Source organism: Rhododendron vialii, chromosome 9a (genome assembly GCF_030253575.1).
Source record: "Rhododendron vialii isolate Sample 1 chromosome 9a, ASM3025357v1".
Classification (NCBI taxonomy): Eukaryota; Viridiplantae; Streptophyta; class Magnoliopsida; order Ericales; family Ericaceae; genus Rhododendron; species Rhododendron vialii.
In genome coordinates this window covers 25102458-25121308 of record NC_080565.1, presented here as the reverse complement: position 1 = coordinate 25121308, position 18851 = coordinate 25102458, and the positions used below count along the sequence as shown (strand labels likewise).

Genomic DNA, 18851 nt, shown 5'->3' with positions numbered 1-18851 from the left:
AGAGCAGGCCGGCGTGCTTTTTGGGGCTTCTCAAGGTGGCGCGGCAACCGACCTGCTTGTGTTCAATCTGTTTCCATCAGTGCTTGGTTGTTGTCTTTGTTCAGGATTCTTCGCCTACCCGAGGCATTTTGGTGGACAGATTTTTGCGCCACATGACCCGACCCTTTGAGGCGGTGTGGAAGGAGCTTAGGCTCGGCATAGATCTAGATGCTGGCTTGTATCTTTGTCCTTGTGTTTTCATGTATTTTTTTCTGTGATGGGTAGTTTGTAGACTCATTTACATTGTATTCGGATGGTTTCGCTGGAAGTGCCGCTTGGCATTATTGAAATGAATTTCGGATAAAAAAAAAAAAAGGTTAGAAAGAGAATTTTGCTCACAATCCTATCATATCCAAAACAAACATGAAATTCACAATCCTACAATCTAATCCAGTCCAAAACAAATATAAATAAAAGATTCATCTCCTCATGAATAATCCTACCTCATTACCAATCCCAGTCCTAATCTTATCTCATTACCAATCCCCCATAAAACGAAATCTGTTATCAAACACGCCCTAAGATTAATCATATGCCCATCCGAGACTCAATTTTCAAATTTGGCAAGAAACCAAACCCGAAAAGCCCTTTGGGACAAAGCCCACAATTGATGGCCTGAAAGCCCAGATAAAGAAATTAAGACCAAACTAAAAGACCTAAAAATTCAAACAATGGGACAAGCCTAGACCATTAAAGCTCAAAACCAAAACCCTAACTACTGACTACAACTTCCGCCGCCAGCCAACATCACCGCTAGCCACCACGACCAAGATAGCTTCACCACCAGGCAGAGAGACAGCCACCCGAAGAGACACCTGAAAGCCGTCGCCACCCCACAAGCCGTTAGGTCAAGAACCGAATGAATCTCAGGAGAAAAACCGGTGGAGGTGCACGAAACCTGCAACCAAATCCTGTCGGGGAAGCCTCACCATTAGGCAAAACCGGAAAACCCCAACAGGAAAATTGGCGGCCGACAAAAAATAAAAAATTTATTTTTGTCCAACTGTGCTCTTCAAATGATATTCATTGAGACATTACGGTGATGATCCAAAACAACTTTTTTAAAGAAATGATCATTTATCGCATCTTCATGAAATATATATTTGCCCCAATATCAATATATAGGTGTCCACCCGAATTACCTTAGGGTAAAAAACAAAAATTTCGGATTGAATTGGGGGTGGGGTGGGAACCTAGACCCGCTAACTTCACCCCTGGTTTCACCAATTGAACATATCAAAGTAAAATCGTTACCAATTATGAACTGGCGCCACTAGCTAGCACAAGCAGATTGGACTTCCAAACCAACCTTGCTATGGACAATTATGAGAAATTGCATTATGTGGAGTGGTTCTGTTCCTCCCTATATATATCATCAAAATAGCTCCACGTTTACTTATCCTCAAACCAAACATCAACTAGCTAATTATAACTCATAATCATCAATCGTATCATGAACTCCTCAAACCCACCGGTGCCATGGTCCAGCGGCCTCTACGACTGCTTCGACGACGTCCCCAACTGTAAGCTAAATATTTCATCACTAAAACATTTGCACGCGTGTGGCGTTGACTTGGGGTGGTAAGTGCATTTCCTAATTAAACACTGTGAGTCAAGAAGTTTGATTACTACTCGATTCAATTTGCAGGTTGCATTACATATTTTTGTCCGTGCATTACTTTCGGACGGATTGCGGAGATTGTTAACAAAGGAGAAACATGTAAGTGCTAGAAAAGAAACATAATTATGCATAATGAAGGAACATGAATTTTTCTAATACTCCCTCGGTACGGGGGAGCGTGCTCCCTCTCCAACTTGGCCCACAAGGCAAGTACTCCTCTATACGTACATACAACAATTAATGATTTCCTGAATGAGAGCCACATAATATCTCCATCCTTTTTCGTAACAGTTATGTTCTCTTCTCTCCTTCTAAGTTTGGCTTTCCTCTTCTTGAGTCAGAACTAACTTACAGTTATCGGAGTGCCCGCCGGCCACCTTCGTCCGGTAGGCACAAACCGTACGTTTGCTACTTGTGCAGTAATTGGTAGAGGGAGATCAAAGGAGCTAGCAGATCAAACCCCAAGATAATTAATCCATATCTAAGAGAGTAAGGTAAAGAAGAGTGAACACCACCCCATATATACTATCTTTCTTTTGATGAGAAATTTCTCTATGATTAGATCTCTGAACACGATATTTCCTATGACCAAAATGCTGACCATGTCTCAATATTTTCGTTTCCAGTGGGGCTGAGTTCGATCCAATTGTCGCGGCTGAGCTCGATCTCAACAATCAACTCCCTTAATTTTAGAATATATAGGATTTCTGTCAAATATTTGAAACGGAAAAGAAAAGATCAGAATAAGAGTAATTGCATGCATTGCTGGCTAGATTTTGGGGGCATTTATCAGTGGTTAGGAACATGTTGGGGTGAATTGGTGATTTTCGTAATTATGTAATCTGGGTGCATGCGTAATAATGCAGCATGTCGTAAAAGTGGAGGAATATACGCATCATTAAGCTTGTGTCGTAGTCGTAGACGCGTATACACCGTGGGATATCGTCTCAAGTTGACGCAATAGTACTCATTGCCAGAAACCCCTTATACCGATTGGTGCGTCCATGGCTTTTGCGAGCCATGCGCCTTGTGCCAAGAGTACCGTGAGCTCAAGAAACAAGGTTTCGACATGTCCATTGGTATAATTAACTTCTCTCTCTCTCTCTCTCTCTCTCTCTCTCTCTCATATGCACAATTTGTCTCGATTTTTTTGGTCCTCTGATTCCAATACACCCACGTATATTGGTATGGGTTTGCTAGTTTGGCAACTTGAGTTATCAAAAATATTGGTATTGATATTTCCGAGAGACACTAATTCGTGTTTGATTCGGTCCCAGATACACAGTAGGCACAGCCATAGACTCGCCAATTCAACAGCTCTAACGTTTTCTCGCTTTCACTAAGATTCATCACTACATGATTCCTGGCCATAACTGTAAATCTATATATCTGTATTTAATCTGTTATGTGAAAAATAGATATAACAAGGATCTTAAATTCAACACATCTCAAGAATTATAAATAACATACCTTTGTTGGCCATCGACATTAGAATCCCTTAATTAGAAACATTTTAATTCTTAGCTCACCTTCTTCTCTCTGTCTCTACTTTTTCTAGAATACCCCAGTAACTTTAATTGATGGGAAAACCGTAAGAATAATGGGTGAGTATTCTACCTTTTATAGAAGAGAGAAGAGGGCCTTAGATATAATTATTAGAAGACACCTAGTCCATCAAAGTCTCTTTTATTATTAAGAGTTTTTCTTCATCTATAATTCTAATTAGTTATCGTAATGAACCATATCACTTCATTGGCTTATCTGATAGTGAAGTCCCACATGCACAAAATGTGGAGGCTAGTGGGCCACACTGATAGAAAAAAACTAACAATAAAAACTAGTTTCAAAAGTTGAGGTGATCCATCGCCATCGCCAGTTTTTAAATTATTGATAGTATACCTCATAACGCTAAGGGTTGCGTTGTCATGATATCGAGATTATAACGATACATTCCGGGACTCTAGCGTTATGATCGTGAATTTTTTCAAATGTTAAGTTTTAAAAAAGAAAAGAAGAAGAAGGCTAAAAGAGCAATTGAAATCGGCCACAACGGTCAGGAGTTGAGCGAGGCCACGTAATTTTATTTCACAGATTTCTTGATGACAGTATGGAGGAGAGCCACACCAATATGTAACAGTTTTTCGTTTAAACCTAAAACGATCATGTTAAGCATTAATATTTCTATAGGTGATGGTACTCTGTTGCATGTGACTCTTGTAAATTAATTGTATAGGATGGGAAGGAAATTTAGAGAGAAAGCGTTGTAGAGAGACGATGGCGCCAATGGCTGAAGGTGGGATGACTACAAGAGATAAATGAAGCGGAAATGAGATGGAATTTCGACCAAATTAAAACTTTTATTATTTTGAAGGCATTTATATTATCTTAATTAAGAACAGAGGTGATGTGGATGCTTTATTTAATTTTGCTTTATTAAGTGTGTGTTTGCAACTTGAATAATATATTGTACTCAGAAATTAAGTATTCGAGGTTCCATCTATAGCATATCTTTTGTCATGCTACATACATATCACGGACCTTTCTATTTGTCAAACTCACATGATAGTAGTAGAGATGCGTTAAATCTTTTCAGCAATGATTTTATCTTGGAACACCCCTTTCTATCTAAGTAAAAATGATCCATCTATTCTGAAAACTAATAAAGCTCCATACATAATTTCAATGTTTGTATCGAGCTTTATGTTTATGTATCCAATTGAATAACGGCTTCATAGTTTAGATGTCTAAATGGAGTTTGTTAAAACTAGAGTGTCCTATTAGACATTGAGATCATAGTTTGGGAGGTATTTTTAAATTTTCCAGGAGATAAATATAACAATGCCTAAGGAAGTCAAACAAAACTATATTCTCACAATTTGCGACACCATATGCATGCACATCAGCAGTGGGGCCCCCTGTGAAAACCATTGCACAATTTCCTGGGGTGAAATGGTGGGCTCCAATGCTGACTTGTAAGGATGTTATAAGTATGTAGTAAGATTTTATTGTAAGCCTAACATCTCTCCCTATAAATTATAGAACCAACATACCCGGGAAAAATGAAGATGCAAGAAATTTGAATTTTCCAAAAGAGTTTCTGTTATAAAGTATGTACACACCTTTTGTGTTATTGTGAAAATGGGACCATAATCTCAATATTGATAGTTGAGATCAGTGGTTTGGCGGAGCCAGGATTTGGCAAAAAGGGTGACATTTTTTGATGAAAGTCCACTAATAATTATTGCATAATTTTTTTTTTGTATAAATACATAAAAAAAAAATGCACTGTAAAATCAGGCTTCATCTTGGATTTTATTTTTATTTTTAAAGAACAAAAGCTTTTTGTCCAACTATCTTGTAGTCATTAAATGAAAGTCGTTGAAATATTAACATTACAATCCAAACCGTTTATTATGTCAATTGCTATTCTTTCAGTTTTTGTCTACAAATTAAGTTGTTTGAGTATTGATAAGTACCAAAAATCGACTTCCATTAGTATAAAAAATATTTTGTTTTCAGAAACGGGATGTGCATAGGTGCAGGGCCGGCTCTGAAATTCTTAGGGCCTAAGTCGAAGTTGTAAAACAAAGGGGCCTATGTTTTCTTTCAAAAGGAAACAAAAGCATAAGAATGCAAAAAAGGTAGCGGGTTGCTTGGGCTGAGAATCGAACCTTGCTTCTGTTGTGTAACAAGACTTAGATTACCACTTCGCCAACTACCTCCTTTGGTAGCTACAAGCACTAATTAAATATAGATTACGTACATGGGTATACCTATTTGAGGCCCTAATTTTTTTTACCAAATTTTGGGACTTAAGTCTGCCGCCTTATCCGCCTTAGTTTAGAGCCGGCCCTACATGGGTGTCTAGTATAAAAAATATTATGTTTTCAGAGAAATGGGATGTGCATATCCAGATGTAAGCGTTATTGGTGATGGTACATTGTTGGGACCCTTGCAAATTGTATGGGACGGACAGAAATGTTCAAAATTACAGCGTTATGGAGTTGAGATGGTGCCAATGGCTCAAAGGGATGGCACGATAAATGAAATTGAAATGGGATTAAATTCGGCCAGTACTCACGCGTTGAACATTTGTTACGTGGAACGTGGTATGGATTATTTTATTACGAACAGATGGGATGGTGGTGCTTTTATTTTTGCTTTATTAAGTAGGTGTCTAGCAACTTGAATAATACTATACTTGGTTCTAAGTATTCAAGGTTCCATCTAGCATATTTTTAATCACGCTACAAGTCGCCAATCCTTTTATTCGTTTTCAGGCCTCACAGTTAGTTGAGATGCAATTCTTTCTGGGGTAGTCTTTAGCAATAATGTAATCTTCCAACACCTTCCTAAGAATAATAAATCTCCATACACACCTCCATTCGATAATTATAATTAAATATGGCTGACCAAGTCAAGTCAATCAAAATTAGATTCTCCCAATTTGAGAGATTGACCGTGAATAAAACAAAACAACGGGAAAGAAGAAAACCCGGGGAAAAAAAAAACATTTTGATGTAATGCGTAGTAATGAATGGAGAGAGATATATATGGAAAAACTTATTGAGAACCGTGCAGAGAGTAAAAAAAAAAAAATCTTAAAACTTGTAAAAGAACAAAGTGCTATTACTTTTGAAAATAACTTAAAGGCAAGATGTTTTGGTCACAAGAGAGAGGTCAATCAATTACTTTCTTTCCAGCAAGCCAAGGGTTAGAAAATATATCAAAATATGTATATACCTGTTGTGTTATTACTTTAATATGAAACGATAACTCAAAATCTATGGTTAAGATCATATAAATAGAACCACAAAACTGTGAAAATTGATCAATACCAGTCAAATGTAAGACCAATTTGGTTAACATATATAAATTTCAAACAAAAAATACTAAGAGATGAAATACATGAAATTAATGTTTTGATGATTGAACTACAAGTTGTGCGCTTCACTTCATCCATCTCAAAAAATTGGCATAGTGGTCAAACCTGTGGCTTAGGAATTTCCTCTTTCTTAATGTTTCAGATTTAATATATTAAAAATGCTCTCCATTCTGGCGAGGCTAATTCATACAAGACGAAATCCCAACTTTATATGGAACCCCAATACTGGAAAGTGCTATTAATCTTCTAAAAATTTACTATAGAGATGAAGATAAATTAACCCGAACCCAGAGTTATAAAGGGAAAAATATATATATATATATATATATATATATATATGTATTTGACCCTTTCAATTTGCAAGGTGCGTATCCTCTACAAATTGTGGGACTTGATGATAAGATGGGGAGAGAGAGTAGACAGGCGTTAATGTGGGAGAGTTATTTGTCTATTTGCAGGTATATAAGTGTTTGTGGTTGTAACAAAATTATTTTTTTCGGTTGGTTCAATTTTCAATCTACTATAATGCTGTAGTTCACCGGTTCGAGTGTTATTCGTGAAGTTTGCGCCTGTTGAACCTACACATGGCGTACGTAGAATTTGAAGCCATTAACAAACTGCCACTTGCAAACGCGGTGTGGGAAGTTTCGGGGTTCTTACTCCTCCTTTTTTTAAGGATAATAATACTAATAATCAGCTTGAGCTTTTAAATAGTCCAGCTTTCAGGATAAAAAATAATAATAATCCAGCTTTCCCTTGATCTAATCAATAAAATGTTAAGATAAGAACAAAGAATTGTATCTGAACTCCCTAATCAAACAAAACTAGCATCTTCCCTGTTCAATGCACGGGGACGAAAAAGAAAAAAAGAAAAAAAACATGAGCGAGATTTTTTTTTTCTGTTATCTTGTATGTCAATGGATCGATGCACATATAACTCTTCAAATTTACTCTATTTTCTTGCAAAAATAATTAAAAAAATTCAACAACAATAAAAAAAAATATCAGTAATAACTTTTTTCCTGTTGTCCTGTGCATCAATGGGTTGACATGTATGGCTCTTAAAATTTAGCCTCTTGAATCATTGTGAATTCAAACTATTTTACATAAAAATTCATTAGTTCCAAAATTCAATACATCTAAACTTGGATTCATGACAATTAATCTTGAATTCCATGCATTTTAATTTAGCCCACTTCCTCTTTGAAAATTTACGTTCATAAATTTTTGTCCCGATGCTATATTTTTTTACAAAATTGTTATGAATTTCAATGCAAATGATATGACATTTTCTACAAATTAAGGTCGTGTATAATATGTCATGTGTTGTACTACTCTTTTTCTCTAGTTGACGCCTGGGAAAAAAAAAAAGTCATGTAGGCACTTACTATGAGGGAGGATCAGTTTGATTCAAACAAGCTAAAATATAAGCGCGTGATTGCTCGGGGGTATTAGAGTGGGAAAATGCTCTAGGAATTCTTTCTATTGTATATTAGTGTGGGATCCACACGCTCTAAACAATCATAAATAAGGACCCGATCAAAAAATTAATTTTAATAAACTAGACCACTTCTTCTTCTTTTTTTTTAGGTTTCGAAAATTAGACTACTTGTTAGATTCCTCTCTGTCTATATATGTGTGTGTGTTCAACATTTCCCTCCCCCCCTTATTGATTCACAAACCAAACATTACCCATCCAATCATCAATCGATCAAATCATGGACTCCTCGAAAGATGATCAAAAGAGACAACAAATGCACTCCTCGAACCCACCCGATAATTACCAGAATTACTCGGCTTATTCCAACCCACCACCATCTGCACCGCAACCGTATGCACCGCCACAACATTATGCACATCAACCGTATCAGCCGCCGCCGCCGCCATCTGCAGCACCACCGTACGACGGCCATCCCGTGCCCGGCATCCCAGTTGCAGCTCGTTCATCGCCGGGGCCCTGGTCCACCGGCCTCTGCGGCTGCTTCGAAGACGTTTCTAACTGTAAGCTTACCGCCCCCAAATTTATAGGGTGTCATGCATTCATTACGGGGAATGACTTCGGTGTTCCCGGTCATTTTGGGGACACCGTAACTTTTGGCATAATAAAACCATTATGAGTATAACCAAAACTCATTACAAGCATAACAGAATCATAGTAAGGCATAACCAAAACCATAGCAAGGCATAACTTATTTGTTATGCCTTGGTTGGGTTTAATTACGTCTTGGTTGGTTTTTTGGATATTCCTTGGTTATGCCTTGTTTGGGTTCTATTATGCTTGTAATTGATTTTAGTTATGCTCCTAATGGTAAAGTTATACCAAAAATTACGGTGTCCCCAAAATAACCGGGGACACCATAGCATCATCCCTCACTACGTATAGGAAAACAAGTTAGTATTATGTTTACGTAATTACTATTTTTGTCGCTAAAAATGTAAGAAAAGAGATGTTGAAGTAATACTTTTACATTCTCATAATGGTCACATACTTTTGAGAAATTTATTTTACTTTATTATATGTTCTTTCTTCATCTCAAGATTGATATATTATTTATTTCATTTTCTCGTAAGGAACCTAACCTTGAAGTTCGCTTTGAGCCGGAAAACATAAGGATGGCCCTAAAGCCAGGGCCGGTCCTAAGGTAAGACCTAAGAGGCCCGGGCCTAGGCCTCCAAAAAGTAGCCCAAGTTTGGGGGCCCGAACGGTATCTGGTTTACTACTAATATAAAAAAGTTACCATAATTTACAAAATGTTTGGCTAGTACAGTTGTTTAGTTCATGAATATGTGAATTGGGTACAGAGTTCAAGTCTTCCAAAGCTCTTTTTTGCATTGAAATGTTTTAGTTAAAGGCCCCATATTCGGGGTTGATCTTAGGCCTCTAAACTTCATGGGCCAGCCCAGCCTAAAGCTAATGATTTACTTCTAATTCAAACATTTTTGCGAGGTCAAAGTTGACTTGGGTGGCACGTGAATCTCACGCGCTGCCTAAAAGAACTTTGAGTCGAAAGGTTTGCTAAGTACTACCTGATTATTTTGCAGGTTGTATTACATGTTTCTGTCCGTGCATTACTTTCGGACAGATTGCGGAGATTGTTGACAAAGGAACACAATGTAAGTAAACCACAAAGGAAGGGATCACAAATGCTTTAACAACTGCAAATTATAGATTACCCCATCATGTTTGAGATTTAATAAACTAACCCCTTTCGCTTGACAAATTACCCCCTATCGCGATGTAGCTAGTATAGGAAATTCGATAAAAATCTATCTGATATCATCAAATCCTAATTACAATAGATCACATTGTTCTTTTGTAACTTGTAAAAAGTTGCACATGTTTGAAAATAGTATTTCATAAGCTACAAAAGAGAATTTTGGGCATTATGATAAAGATTTCACAATGTCTAGCTAACAGATTCCATCGAGGTTTCCACCAGCTAAATCACGACAAGGGAATTATATATTTGTTATGAGACATGAGGTATTTGTAATTTTCCAAATGTGAGGAGGCAATCAGTAATTCCTCTCTATGAAAAAAATTTTAAAAAAAAAATAGAATGAACAAAAACAAGAAAATCCTGGAGTTGACAAAAGTCAATTTTAGTAATTTTCTTCAAGTGAATGCTAATTTTATGTAGCTAAATTTGTTGAGAATTAATAATTAATGCAGCATGCGCTATAAGTGGAGTTTTATACGGATTAATACTACACTTCACCGGCTGTGCCTGCCTCTATTCATGTTTCTATCGTTCCAAGTTGAGGAACCAATACGCGCTGGAAGAAAGCCCTTGTGCCGATTGCTGCACTCATTTCTTTTGCCAGTATTGCGCCTTGTGCCAAGAATACCGTGAGCTCAAGAACCAAGGTTTCGACATGTCCATCGGTATGTATAATAACCTCTCTCCCTCCCCCCACCCCCTCTCTCTCTCTCTCTCATATGCACGAATATACGGAAGATTTGAATTGGTTATCGCGTCATAAATTTTTAAAAATAATCACATTCGAAGAAATTATGAAGAAATGGAATCTACCACCTAAGCAATTTATAAGTGTTCGTTGCCAGCTGTAAAGGTTTTGAATTGCGTCATGAAAAATACGAGTCGATAGACATGAATGAGAAACGGTTGACCTATATATCTAATGATGGGGTCAGAGAGAGCCCCTCAATATGTTACTCTCTCCGTCTAATTTTGGGATTTCAACTTTTTAGGCAATGCAGAATGATTAGCGCTAAATGTTTTGAGTTTCCGAGATTATCGCTCAAATTTTCTACATTAAATGAGAGTTCACATTCCAAGATGCATTAACTTTTCATAAGAGAGTGAACATTTTAAGTCAGCTTGAAACTAGACAAATATTCGCGATGAGTAAAAGTCAAAAAGTAGACAAACAAATTAGGACTAATGAAGTACAATTTTTATTTACACCTCAAACAATCACGAAAATGTATCCCAGTGTATGCTTTATTGTTGACTTCTATTTTTTTACTCCTTGAATTGTATAGGATATGAAGGAAATTTAGAAAAAAAGAGTCGTGAAATGTCGATGGCACCAATGCCTCAAGGAGGGATGATCAGATAAAAGAGGTGGAAATGACATCGAATTTGGTTGGTCGTTGAACTTTTGTGATGTACAACATAAATTTGTGTGTTTCTTCCTAAATAAATTTCTTGTATATCCCTTTGACTTTTACGTGAATTCCACTTTAGTCCTTCTTCCATGTACAACATGGCATGTATTTTTAGAATAGATGTTGATGTGGTTTATTTTTTTTCCTTTTTTAAAGTGTGTGTCTTGCAACTTGAACAATACTCTACTCAGAAATCAGTATTTGAGATTCCATCTAGGATCTCTTTTGTCATGATCAATTGTTAGTACTTATCACCGACATTTTTAAATTCGTTCAGGGACATGGAAATAGTTGAGATGCATTTCATTTTGGCAATGAGGTTATCTCTGAACTATTTTATACGATAAATCTATATAGTAGCCTTTTTTCTTGTTTTTCTCAATCGATGGAAGATGTCATTTACATCATGTATGAAGTATAAAGTACAAACTCAGAATACTACATCAATTGTGACAGTCCACGAGAGATAACCAAGCTCAACAACTCAACCAATGGTCCAATACAAAAAGTAAGCCAATCATAGGGAAAAAATAAAGAAATAAAGGAAAGCCCATCTAAGAAAAGAAACGCAGGAGGAAAAATTCGTATTTCTGACTTTCTAGGGAGATTCAAGAATCCTGACAAAATGAGTTAGCCCCAGTTAATTAGCTATACGTTAGCCATTTGGCAAGAGTTTGTATGTGTGTGTCTATATATATATATGTTTGTGTATACGGGGCGGTTCTGGGGACACCCAAAAAAACACCTCATAGTTCCCAATCAAACTTTTATGATCCGAGCTGCTCAATGTGATCAGAACGTGATTTTAAGGGTATCCGCGAGAAATCGGCAAAAAAAATGACCGGGAAGGGCTTGATCTGAAAAGTTTCAAACAGTTTTTTATTGAACGGTTCAAATAAAAACTGCTCAAATCAAGCCTTTTCCGGTCATTTTTTTTGCTAATTTCTCGCGGACACCCTTAAAATCACATTTTGCACACATTGAACGGTTCGGATTAAAAAAATTTGATCGGGAACTATGAGATTGAGATTTGGGGTGTTTTTTTAGGTGTTTTTTTGGGTGTTCCTTGAACCATCCCGATGTGCGTATATATATATATATATATATATATATATATATATATATATATATATATATATATATATATATATATATATATATATTCGTTCTTATAAAAAATATAGGGCTTGATGAATCTATATGTAAGCCAAAGGTCGCTTCATTATAATGAGAGCATCTATTTATAGGCTCAAGGATATACTGCATCTATCCCATAAAGTTAGTGTAATTTTCGAGCTTAAAACTAATGCAGCTAACAAAATAACTTTTTATGTAATTTTGGAGCTTAAAACTAATGCATCTATTGTTTCGTAGGTAACTAATTTTATGGGATGGAGGGGTGTAGTAGAGATCATTATTTGGAAACTCAATTTTGTCGCTCCTTTTTTTTTTTTTGGGTCAAAAGTAAGAAGATTGTATTGATAAACGCCTAGTGACACTTACAAAATGGAGATCATTACAAGAACTTGGACAAAGTCAAACTAATCATCTAACAAATGCAAAATGAGTAAATCATAAGACAATCGATGTCTTTCACTTTAATCCAGGCATGGCCTGATGTAGCAGCGACATTTTTAAACTGCCTAATATCTAATTAGGAGTCTCAAACGATAAAAAATGCAAAGTTAAAGACAAAAGACACCAAATACCCAGACGATCAGATGCACTTAAACCAAATATGAACGCACCAAAGAACTCCCAAGTGTAAGATTAAATATTGATTTAGTCTTGTGGCGGCTCACATATATTATATATGGCACATATGAATTGTGGGTTTAATGAGATTCTCCATATCTTATACCTAAGATTTATTCTATTGGTCAAATAGAGAAATTGTTTCTTAAATATGCTATACTTTGATGGGAAGTTGGTATCATTGTTTAATAAGGAAACTGGTCCTCTCTCTGCCTATAAAAGAGCGTCTAGGGTTTCATCAATTGAACGTCATATATACTAAACAGCTAGAAAGTAAGGCAAGGGAGAGAAACCTGGTTGACGATTTCCTAGTCCTAAATTAATGGGTTGCCCCAAGCGTAGGGCAGAGACCGACGTAACACAATATTCGGTAAGTCTGGAGCCGAATCCACAGAGATGGTGATGTGTGCTAACTAACAATTCGGGCTTAACTAGTTTTACGGGCTCTTAGGTAGCCACCCCTTTCCGGTTTGATTGAGAGATTAACTAAAAAAAGAAATTGATTGTACTTTTTTAGAAAATTAAAATGAGGAACAGTCGTAGGGTTCATAGCACTTGTAACTAGTCCGGATTAAACTACTCTTTTTGGAGTTCTTAAAAACATTTAATTTTAGATTGAAAAAGAACCTCGCAAGATGCGAGACCCTGTGGTCGCCGTATACCCATGCGCAGCGAAGAATGAGTTTTGGACCTCCATTCCCCCATTCACATGGGCTCCGACGATGCACGAGTTCGTCGGTGGGAAGTATTTTCCAATCGAAAATCATTTTTTTTTATTGTTTGATAAAAAGAGCAATGCCCGAACTAGCCACGGTATGCTAATCACCCCGCGATCCTACCTATAAGATTCCTCACACATTATTAAAGCAAAATAAACCTTAACTTGCATCATGCTTGAAATCTAATTTAAACAAAAGTAAGAACTACAAGCAACTTTAATTAAGAACGAAACGTAATACGAGTTACTGGAAGATGTGTTCTTGAACAAAATTTGAAGACTTCAAAGATAAGAGCTCTCAAAAGCAAAGCTACTAATAAAAAGAACTAACCCTAAAAACGGAGTTCCGGGGGTATTTATATAAAACCCCAATATTCGGAATTAAGAAAAACGAAAAAACAATGATTATTTCCACTGTGGCCGTCGGTATCGATACAGGCCATAAGGGTATCGATACAATTATCTCTGTTCAACCTTGGACCAATCTTTGCATCACTTTGTATTGATATAGTAAATTTTGGTATCGATACCGCTCGCGTTAACGGCCATCGCCCGAGCCTTGCATGGATTTGGTCACCCGATGTGTAAACCGATGTCACCCGACGTTCACAACTCCGCCTTGGCATCCCAGCAACGTATGAACCGGCCTCGAAGCCACTTATTCCAACCCTGATGCTAAATCCGCCTTATTACCTGAGACAATAATAAAAACACAAAACCAAAACAAAGCACGGCATCAAGTGAAAAATGGAATAAAACGCGCTTCTAATGCGCTAATTCGCCCTACTTAGGCGCTCGTATTCAAGATATCACATGCCTATCACACCCCTCAACTTGAGCGTTGCTAGTCCCGAGTAACGAACGAACAGAAAAATATTAAAACGACAACTATCATAGCAAAAACGGGGATACGAGGGTTATGCAAAATTGACAATAATTAGGCGGCCGAAAGATTTCCGTATCCTCACTCTCCTGCAACTCAAACACATGCATGCCTTGGCGAAAAGATGAACAATATCAGTGCCGAAACACATGCAAAGATGAATGCCCCACGATGTCAATGTTGCTACACTCACTCACTGGAACTCTCAAACATCCCATGAAAAAGCGTTTGGCGAACTACGTGGGATTGAAACAAAGGTCACCCCGCGCCACTAAAAAATAACGCTCACAAAGAATAACAGAAGTATGAGATAACGAACATGATTCCACAATATGAGCAGCATTAACATTTTCACATGCATAAATGAGAGTAGAAAACATGCACAAGATCTACTACGGACTTGATAAAGCTTATAACGAATGAGTTCTGAACAAAAGGGAGAGACATGCAAAATTAAGTGGCGGCCTATAGTAGCGCAAGGTAAACTACCCAAATTGGCCGCCACTTTTCCCCTTAACTACCAGCATGCACCCATTGGTGCCAACCAAACCGTGTCCAACAAGAAAATTAAACAACATCCAAAACTAAATTATTACAGACCCAAATACTAGAAAATCAAACATAATCCACCGACACTGAAAAACATGAAATAAAACACATAAAATGACACCGCCATCCAGCCCTATGCATCATGGAAATCCCAACTCAATCTGAACCACTCCCAGCAAAGTCATCGCTAACCTCCAGCTCCGGAAAGTTAAGCGGTTTGTACGGAGCAGAAGACTGTCCTGTCCCTGTAACACGTTTGTACAACCACTGATTCTGGTGGGCCAGTGTACGCTGATTCTGCCCAATCTGATGCACCTCTTTTTTTATCTACTGTTGGCCTTTGGCTAGCGCCGCCTCAAGACAAAAAAATTTCCTCAGCCAAGTGTTCGTGTTGGCATTTGCCGAGAGCTCAGTCAACAATGCCCCACGCCTATCACTCGAATGGGCTGCACTCTTCTGAAGGATAGAACTATCAATATCACCCAGCTTAATCTCATCATTCTTAAAATACTTCGCAGCCAACCCCTCAGTGGCCTTACAGATAGAGGAAATCAAACACGGAAATGGCAACTGAGTGTTGGTTGCCGCATCTCTGAATTCTATAATTTTTATAAAAATAAATTGGGCTCAGTCACACACCGTATCTTCCTCCATGAATGCCACCAATATATTCCCCGTAGTCTCTGAAGGCTTATTCTCAGTCGCCCGAGGATCTAGGTTGTAACACACCAATTGATTCACAAAACCGAAACGACAGCCTAAATTTACCGGGCCGGTGGGGGACCGTTCCGTTCTTCTTCTTTTCATACAGTACCTCAAACACAACATCCTGAATAAACTCCGAATTAAGAGCCGGGTAGTTCATTTCTCCCGGGGGTCGAGCATAAAGTAACCTTGTAGCAATAATGCCCGGGGTCACTGTCACTGGTAACCTACCAATCCTAGAAATGACACAGGCCTTGGGGTGTAACTCAATCCCGGTTTTAGGCACAACCATATGCTTATAAGATTCCTCCACTAATTCTATGTTAAAACCAGGATTGGGTTCGAACCAGAAAGACAAACCTTGCCTGACAACCGCCTGAATTACGATCTCGTTCGGTAGAAAGCTATCCCTGACTATGTGTCTCTCCGCTTTGATTTCCCGGCCTTTTCATGAGTCCTCCCACGCCACCTGCTCATCCCGGGCAATCTGATCTCGATTTCTCCTCCGTGGACGGGCCAGGCCCTCCACCGGAGCGGGTTCTTGCTCCATATCCGGATCAACTGCATGACCGGAAGAACCCACGCCCTTTCCCTTCTCTGCCTCCGTAGCCCTCTTTTTGGGTGCCATGTGAGTGGTGGGTTTAGTGAAAAGGTTAAAGTTAGGGTTTTTGGGTGAATGGAGATTTGGATGTTTGGTGGGGTTTAGAGAGGAGTATGGGGTAGAGGTGGGAAAAACAAAATTCTTGGTGGAGTTTGGAGGGATTTCGGTGGAGGATTATGGATTTTTGGAGGTTTTTAATGGAGGTTTGGTTATGGAGGTATGGAGGGTTAGAGAGAAAGAACGGAAGATGAAGATGAAAAGAGAGGAGAGAGTATGGTCAAAACCGCCGGCCCTTTTTGCTTTTAACCTTTTCTGCGTTTTTTTTTTTTTACTACTGTGGAGTTCTGTATCGATACGGACGGGACCTGTATCGATACAGGTGGAACTGTCCAATTCTGGCCGTTGCCTCTTCTTTTTGCTTTTTTTTCCTTTCCTTTTTTTTTTTTTTTTTGGCTTAGGGTTTTTTTTTGTTTTTGTTTTTGTTTTTGGCTAAAGATCTTGGTTAAGGAATAGTTAAAGGTTTGGGTAAGGATTTCACTCACACGACACCAATCAAAAATTCTTCAATTTCACCCTCAACGACAACGATGCTCCGAACAAGACACCCATGATGCACAAGCTAGACCCCCAAACTAGAACCCAACCCACACACCAGTTTCCTAGGTTAGACTCAGGAATTGACTCGGACTGGTTTAAAAATTGGTCAAAAGGACACATATGTGGTCTAATCATAGAAGAACGCCTTGTTTCATCCCCTATGCACATTACCAACTCTCATAAATGCATGTAAAAATATTAAGCTACTCAATTATGAAATAAACGCCTACTATTTTACGCAAATGCGAGAACGGAAAAACAAAGAACATGGGAATGTTTCTCAGGATGCAGACTAAACCACGTGGGGACAACTACTCAAAGTTAATGACAACATAAACATGTTCACGAAACGCCAAATATATGCATGAATCTAAGTTAAACAGGCGCAAAAATTCAGCTAATTCTAACATGCTCGCCTAATCATACAATCAAGCATAACAAGCATATCCCCAACAAATCAAAAGAAATTAAAAATTAAATAATAAAAATTAAAAATTACCCCTAGCAACGCCACGAGAACGTGTACAAAGTAAACCCCTCCCCCCAACTAAAAGCATTCTATGTGCCCAAAACATGGAGACACATCAAAAGGAAAACATAAGGGAGAAAAAATGGACCTACGGGTGGCAGCCAACCACCATGACCTCGGCCGTGGTGCAAGGAATTTCCTAATGTTGTTCGCCGAGCAAAGAACCGCACCCTGCAAAAGAAATTAGTACCGCCCGAGTCGTGGTACCCAGGCTCCCGAAACAAAAAGAAAAAGAGATATACTCCCCCAAATCGTCACGCGATCAACGTGTCATACTTTTCTCCTCATCCCTCGCCGATGGACAAGGATTGGGTGGCTATACAAGACCATGATGCCAATTTTTTTTTCCTATTCAATATTCTATTATTATTATTATTATTTTGAATAAGAGAAACAAAATAAGTTAAATAAAAGACAAGAAATAAAGAACTACGAAATAAAAGACAAATATACATAGATTGTGCTAAAAACGACAGAACTAAGTAAAATTCAACGTTACCGACACAAAAATATACTCCCCGACAACGGCACCAAAAACACTTGACGATTTTCTAGTCCTGAATTAATGGGTTGCCCCAAGCGTAGGGTGGAGACCGACGTAGCACAATATTCGGTAAGTCTGGAGCCGAATCCACAGAGATGGTGATGTGTGCTAACTAACAATTCGGGCTTAACTAGTTTTACGGGCTCTTAGATAGCCACCCCTTTCCGGTTTGATTGAGAGATTAACTAAAAAAAGAAATTGATTGTACTTTTTTAGAAAATTAAAATGAGGTACAGTCGTAGGATTCATAGCATTTGTAACTAGTCCAGATTAACCTACTCTTTTTGGAGTTCTTAAAAACGTTTAATTTTAGATTGAAAAAGATACCACACAAGATGCGAGACCCTGTGGTCGCCGTATACCCATGCGCAGCGAAGAATAAGTTTTAGACCCCCATTCCACCGTTCACATGGGCTTCGACGATGCTTGAGTTCGTCCGCGAGAAGTATTTTCCAATCGAAAATCATTTTTTTATTGTTTGATAAAAGGAACAGTGCCCGAACTAACCACGGTATATGCTAATCACCCCGCGACCCTACCTATAAGATTACTCACACATTACTAAACAAAAAGCAAAATAAACCTTAACTTGCATCATGCTTGAAATCTAATTTAAACAAAAGATTAAAACTAAAGTAGAAACTACGAGCAACTTTAATTAAGAACAAAACGTAATACGAGTTACCGGAAGATGTGTTCTTGAACAAAATTTGAAGACTTCAAAGATAAGAGCTCTCAAAAGCAAAGAACGTAAAAAGAAAGCTGCTAATAAAAAGAACTAACCCTAAAAAC

General features: G+C 38.0%; 2 protein-coding genes across 3 annotated transcripts; both read left to right on the top strand.

The window, feature by feature from the left end:
• Positions 1 to 1492: 1492 nt before the first annotated feature.
• Positions 1493 to 3979, top strand: LOC131299733 (cell number regulator 2-like). Its single transcript, XM_058325313.1, has 5 exons — positions 1493 to 1562; positions 1688 to 1759; positions 2527 to 2585; positions 2625 to 2739; positions 3894 to 3979. Exons 1-5 carry the CDS (start codon positions 1493 to 1495, stop codon positions 3977 to 3979), a joined length of 402 nt encoding a protein of 133 aa, XP_058181296.1.
• Positions 3980 to 8183: 4204 nt separating this feature from the next.
• LOC131301853 (protein PLANT CADMIUM RESISTANCE 2-like) lies at positions 8184 to 11409 on the top strand. Of its 2 annotated transcripts, XM_058328334.1 has the most exons (4): positions 8184 to 8546; positions 9588 to 9659; positions 10219 to 10431; positions 11053 to 11409. In XM_058328334.1, exons 1-4 carry the CDS (start codon positions 8264 to 8266, stop codon positions 11127 to 11129), a joined length of 645 nt encoding a protein of 214 aa, XP_058184317.1. In that variant the 5' UTR covers positions 8184 to 8263; the 3' UTR covers positions 11130 to 11409. The 2 variants fall into 2 exon arrangements, with proteins under 2 accessions (XP_058184317.1, XP_058184316.1); XM_058328333.1 differs by having other exon boundaries at positions 8212 to 8546; positions 10219 to 11409.
• Positions 11410 to 18851: the final 7442 nt, after the last annotated feature.

What these genes read in the sequence shown, in the direction of transcription:
- LOC131299733 (XM_058325313.1), top strand. Translation starts at nt 1,493, where the DNA reads ATGAACTCCTCAAACCCACCGGTGCCATGGTCCAGCGGCCTCTACGAC. An exon ending in TGTTAACAAAGGAGAAACAT is followed by an intron (nt 1,760 to 2,526) that starts GTAAGTGCTAGA and finishes GTAATAATGCAG; the next exon opens with CATGTCGTAAAAGTGGAGGA. An exon ending in TGTGTCGTAGTCGTAGACGC is followed by an intron (nt 2,586 to 2,624) that starts GTATACACCGTG and finishes TTGACGCAATAG; the next exon opens with TACTCATTGCCAGAAACCCC.
- LOC131301853 (XM_058328333.1), top strand. Translation starts at nt 8,264, where the DNA reads ATGGACTCCTCGAAAGATGATCAAAAGAGACAACAAATGCACTCCTCG. An exon ending in CTTCGAAGACGTTTCTAACT is followed by an intron (nt 8,547 to 9,587) that starts GTAAGCTTACCG and finishes ATTATTTTGCAG; the next exon opens with GTTGTATTACATGTTTCTGT. An exon ending in TGTTGACAAAGGAACACAAT is followed by an intron (nt 9,660 to 10,218) that starts GTAAGTAAACCA and finishes TAATTAATGCAG; the next exon opens with CATGCGCTATAAGTGGAGTT.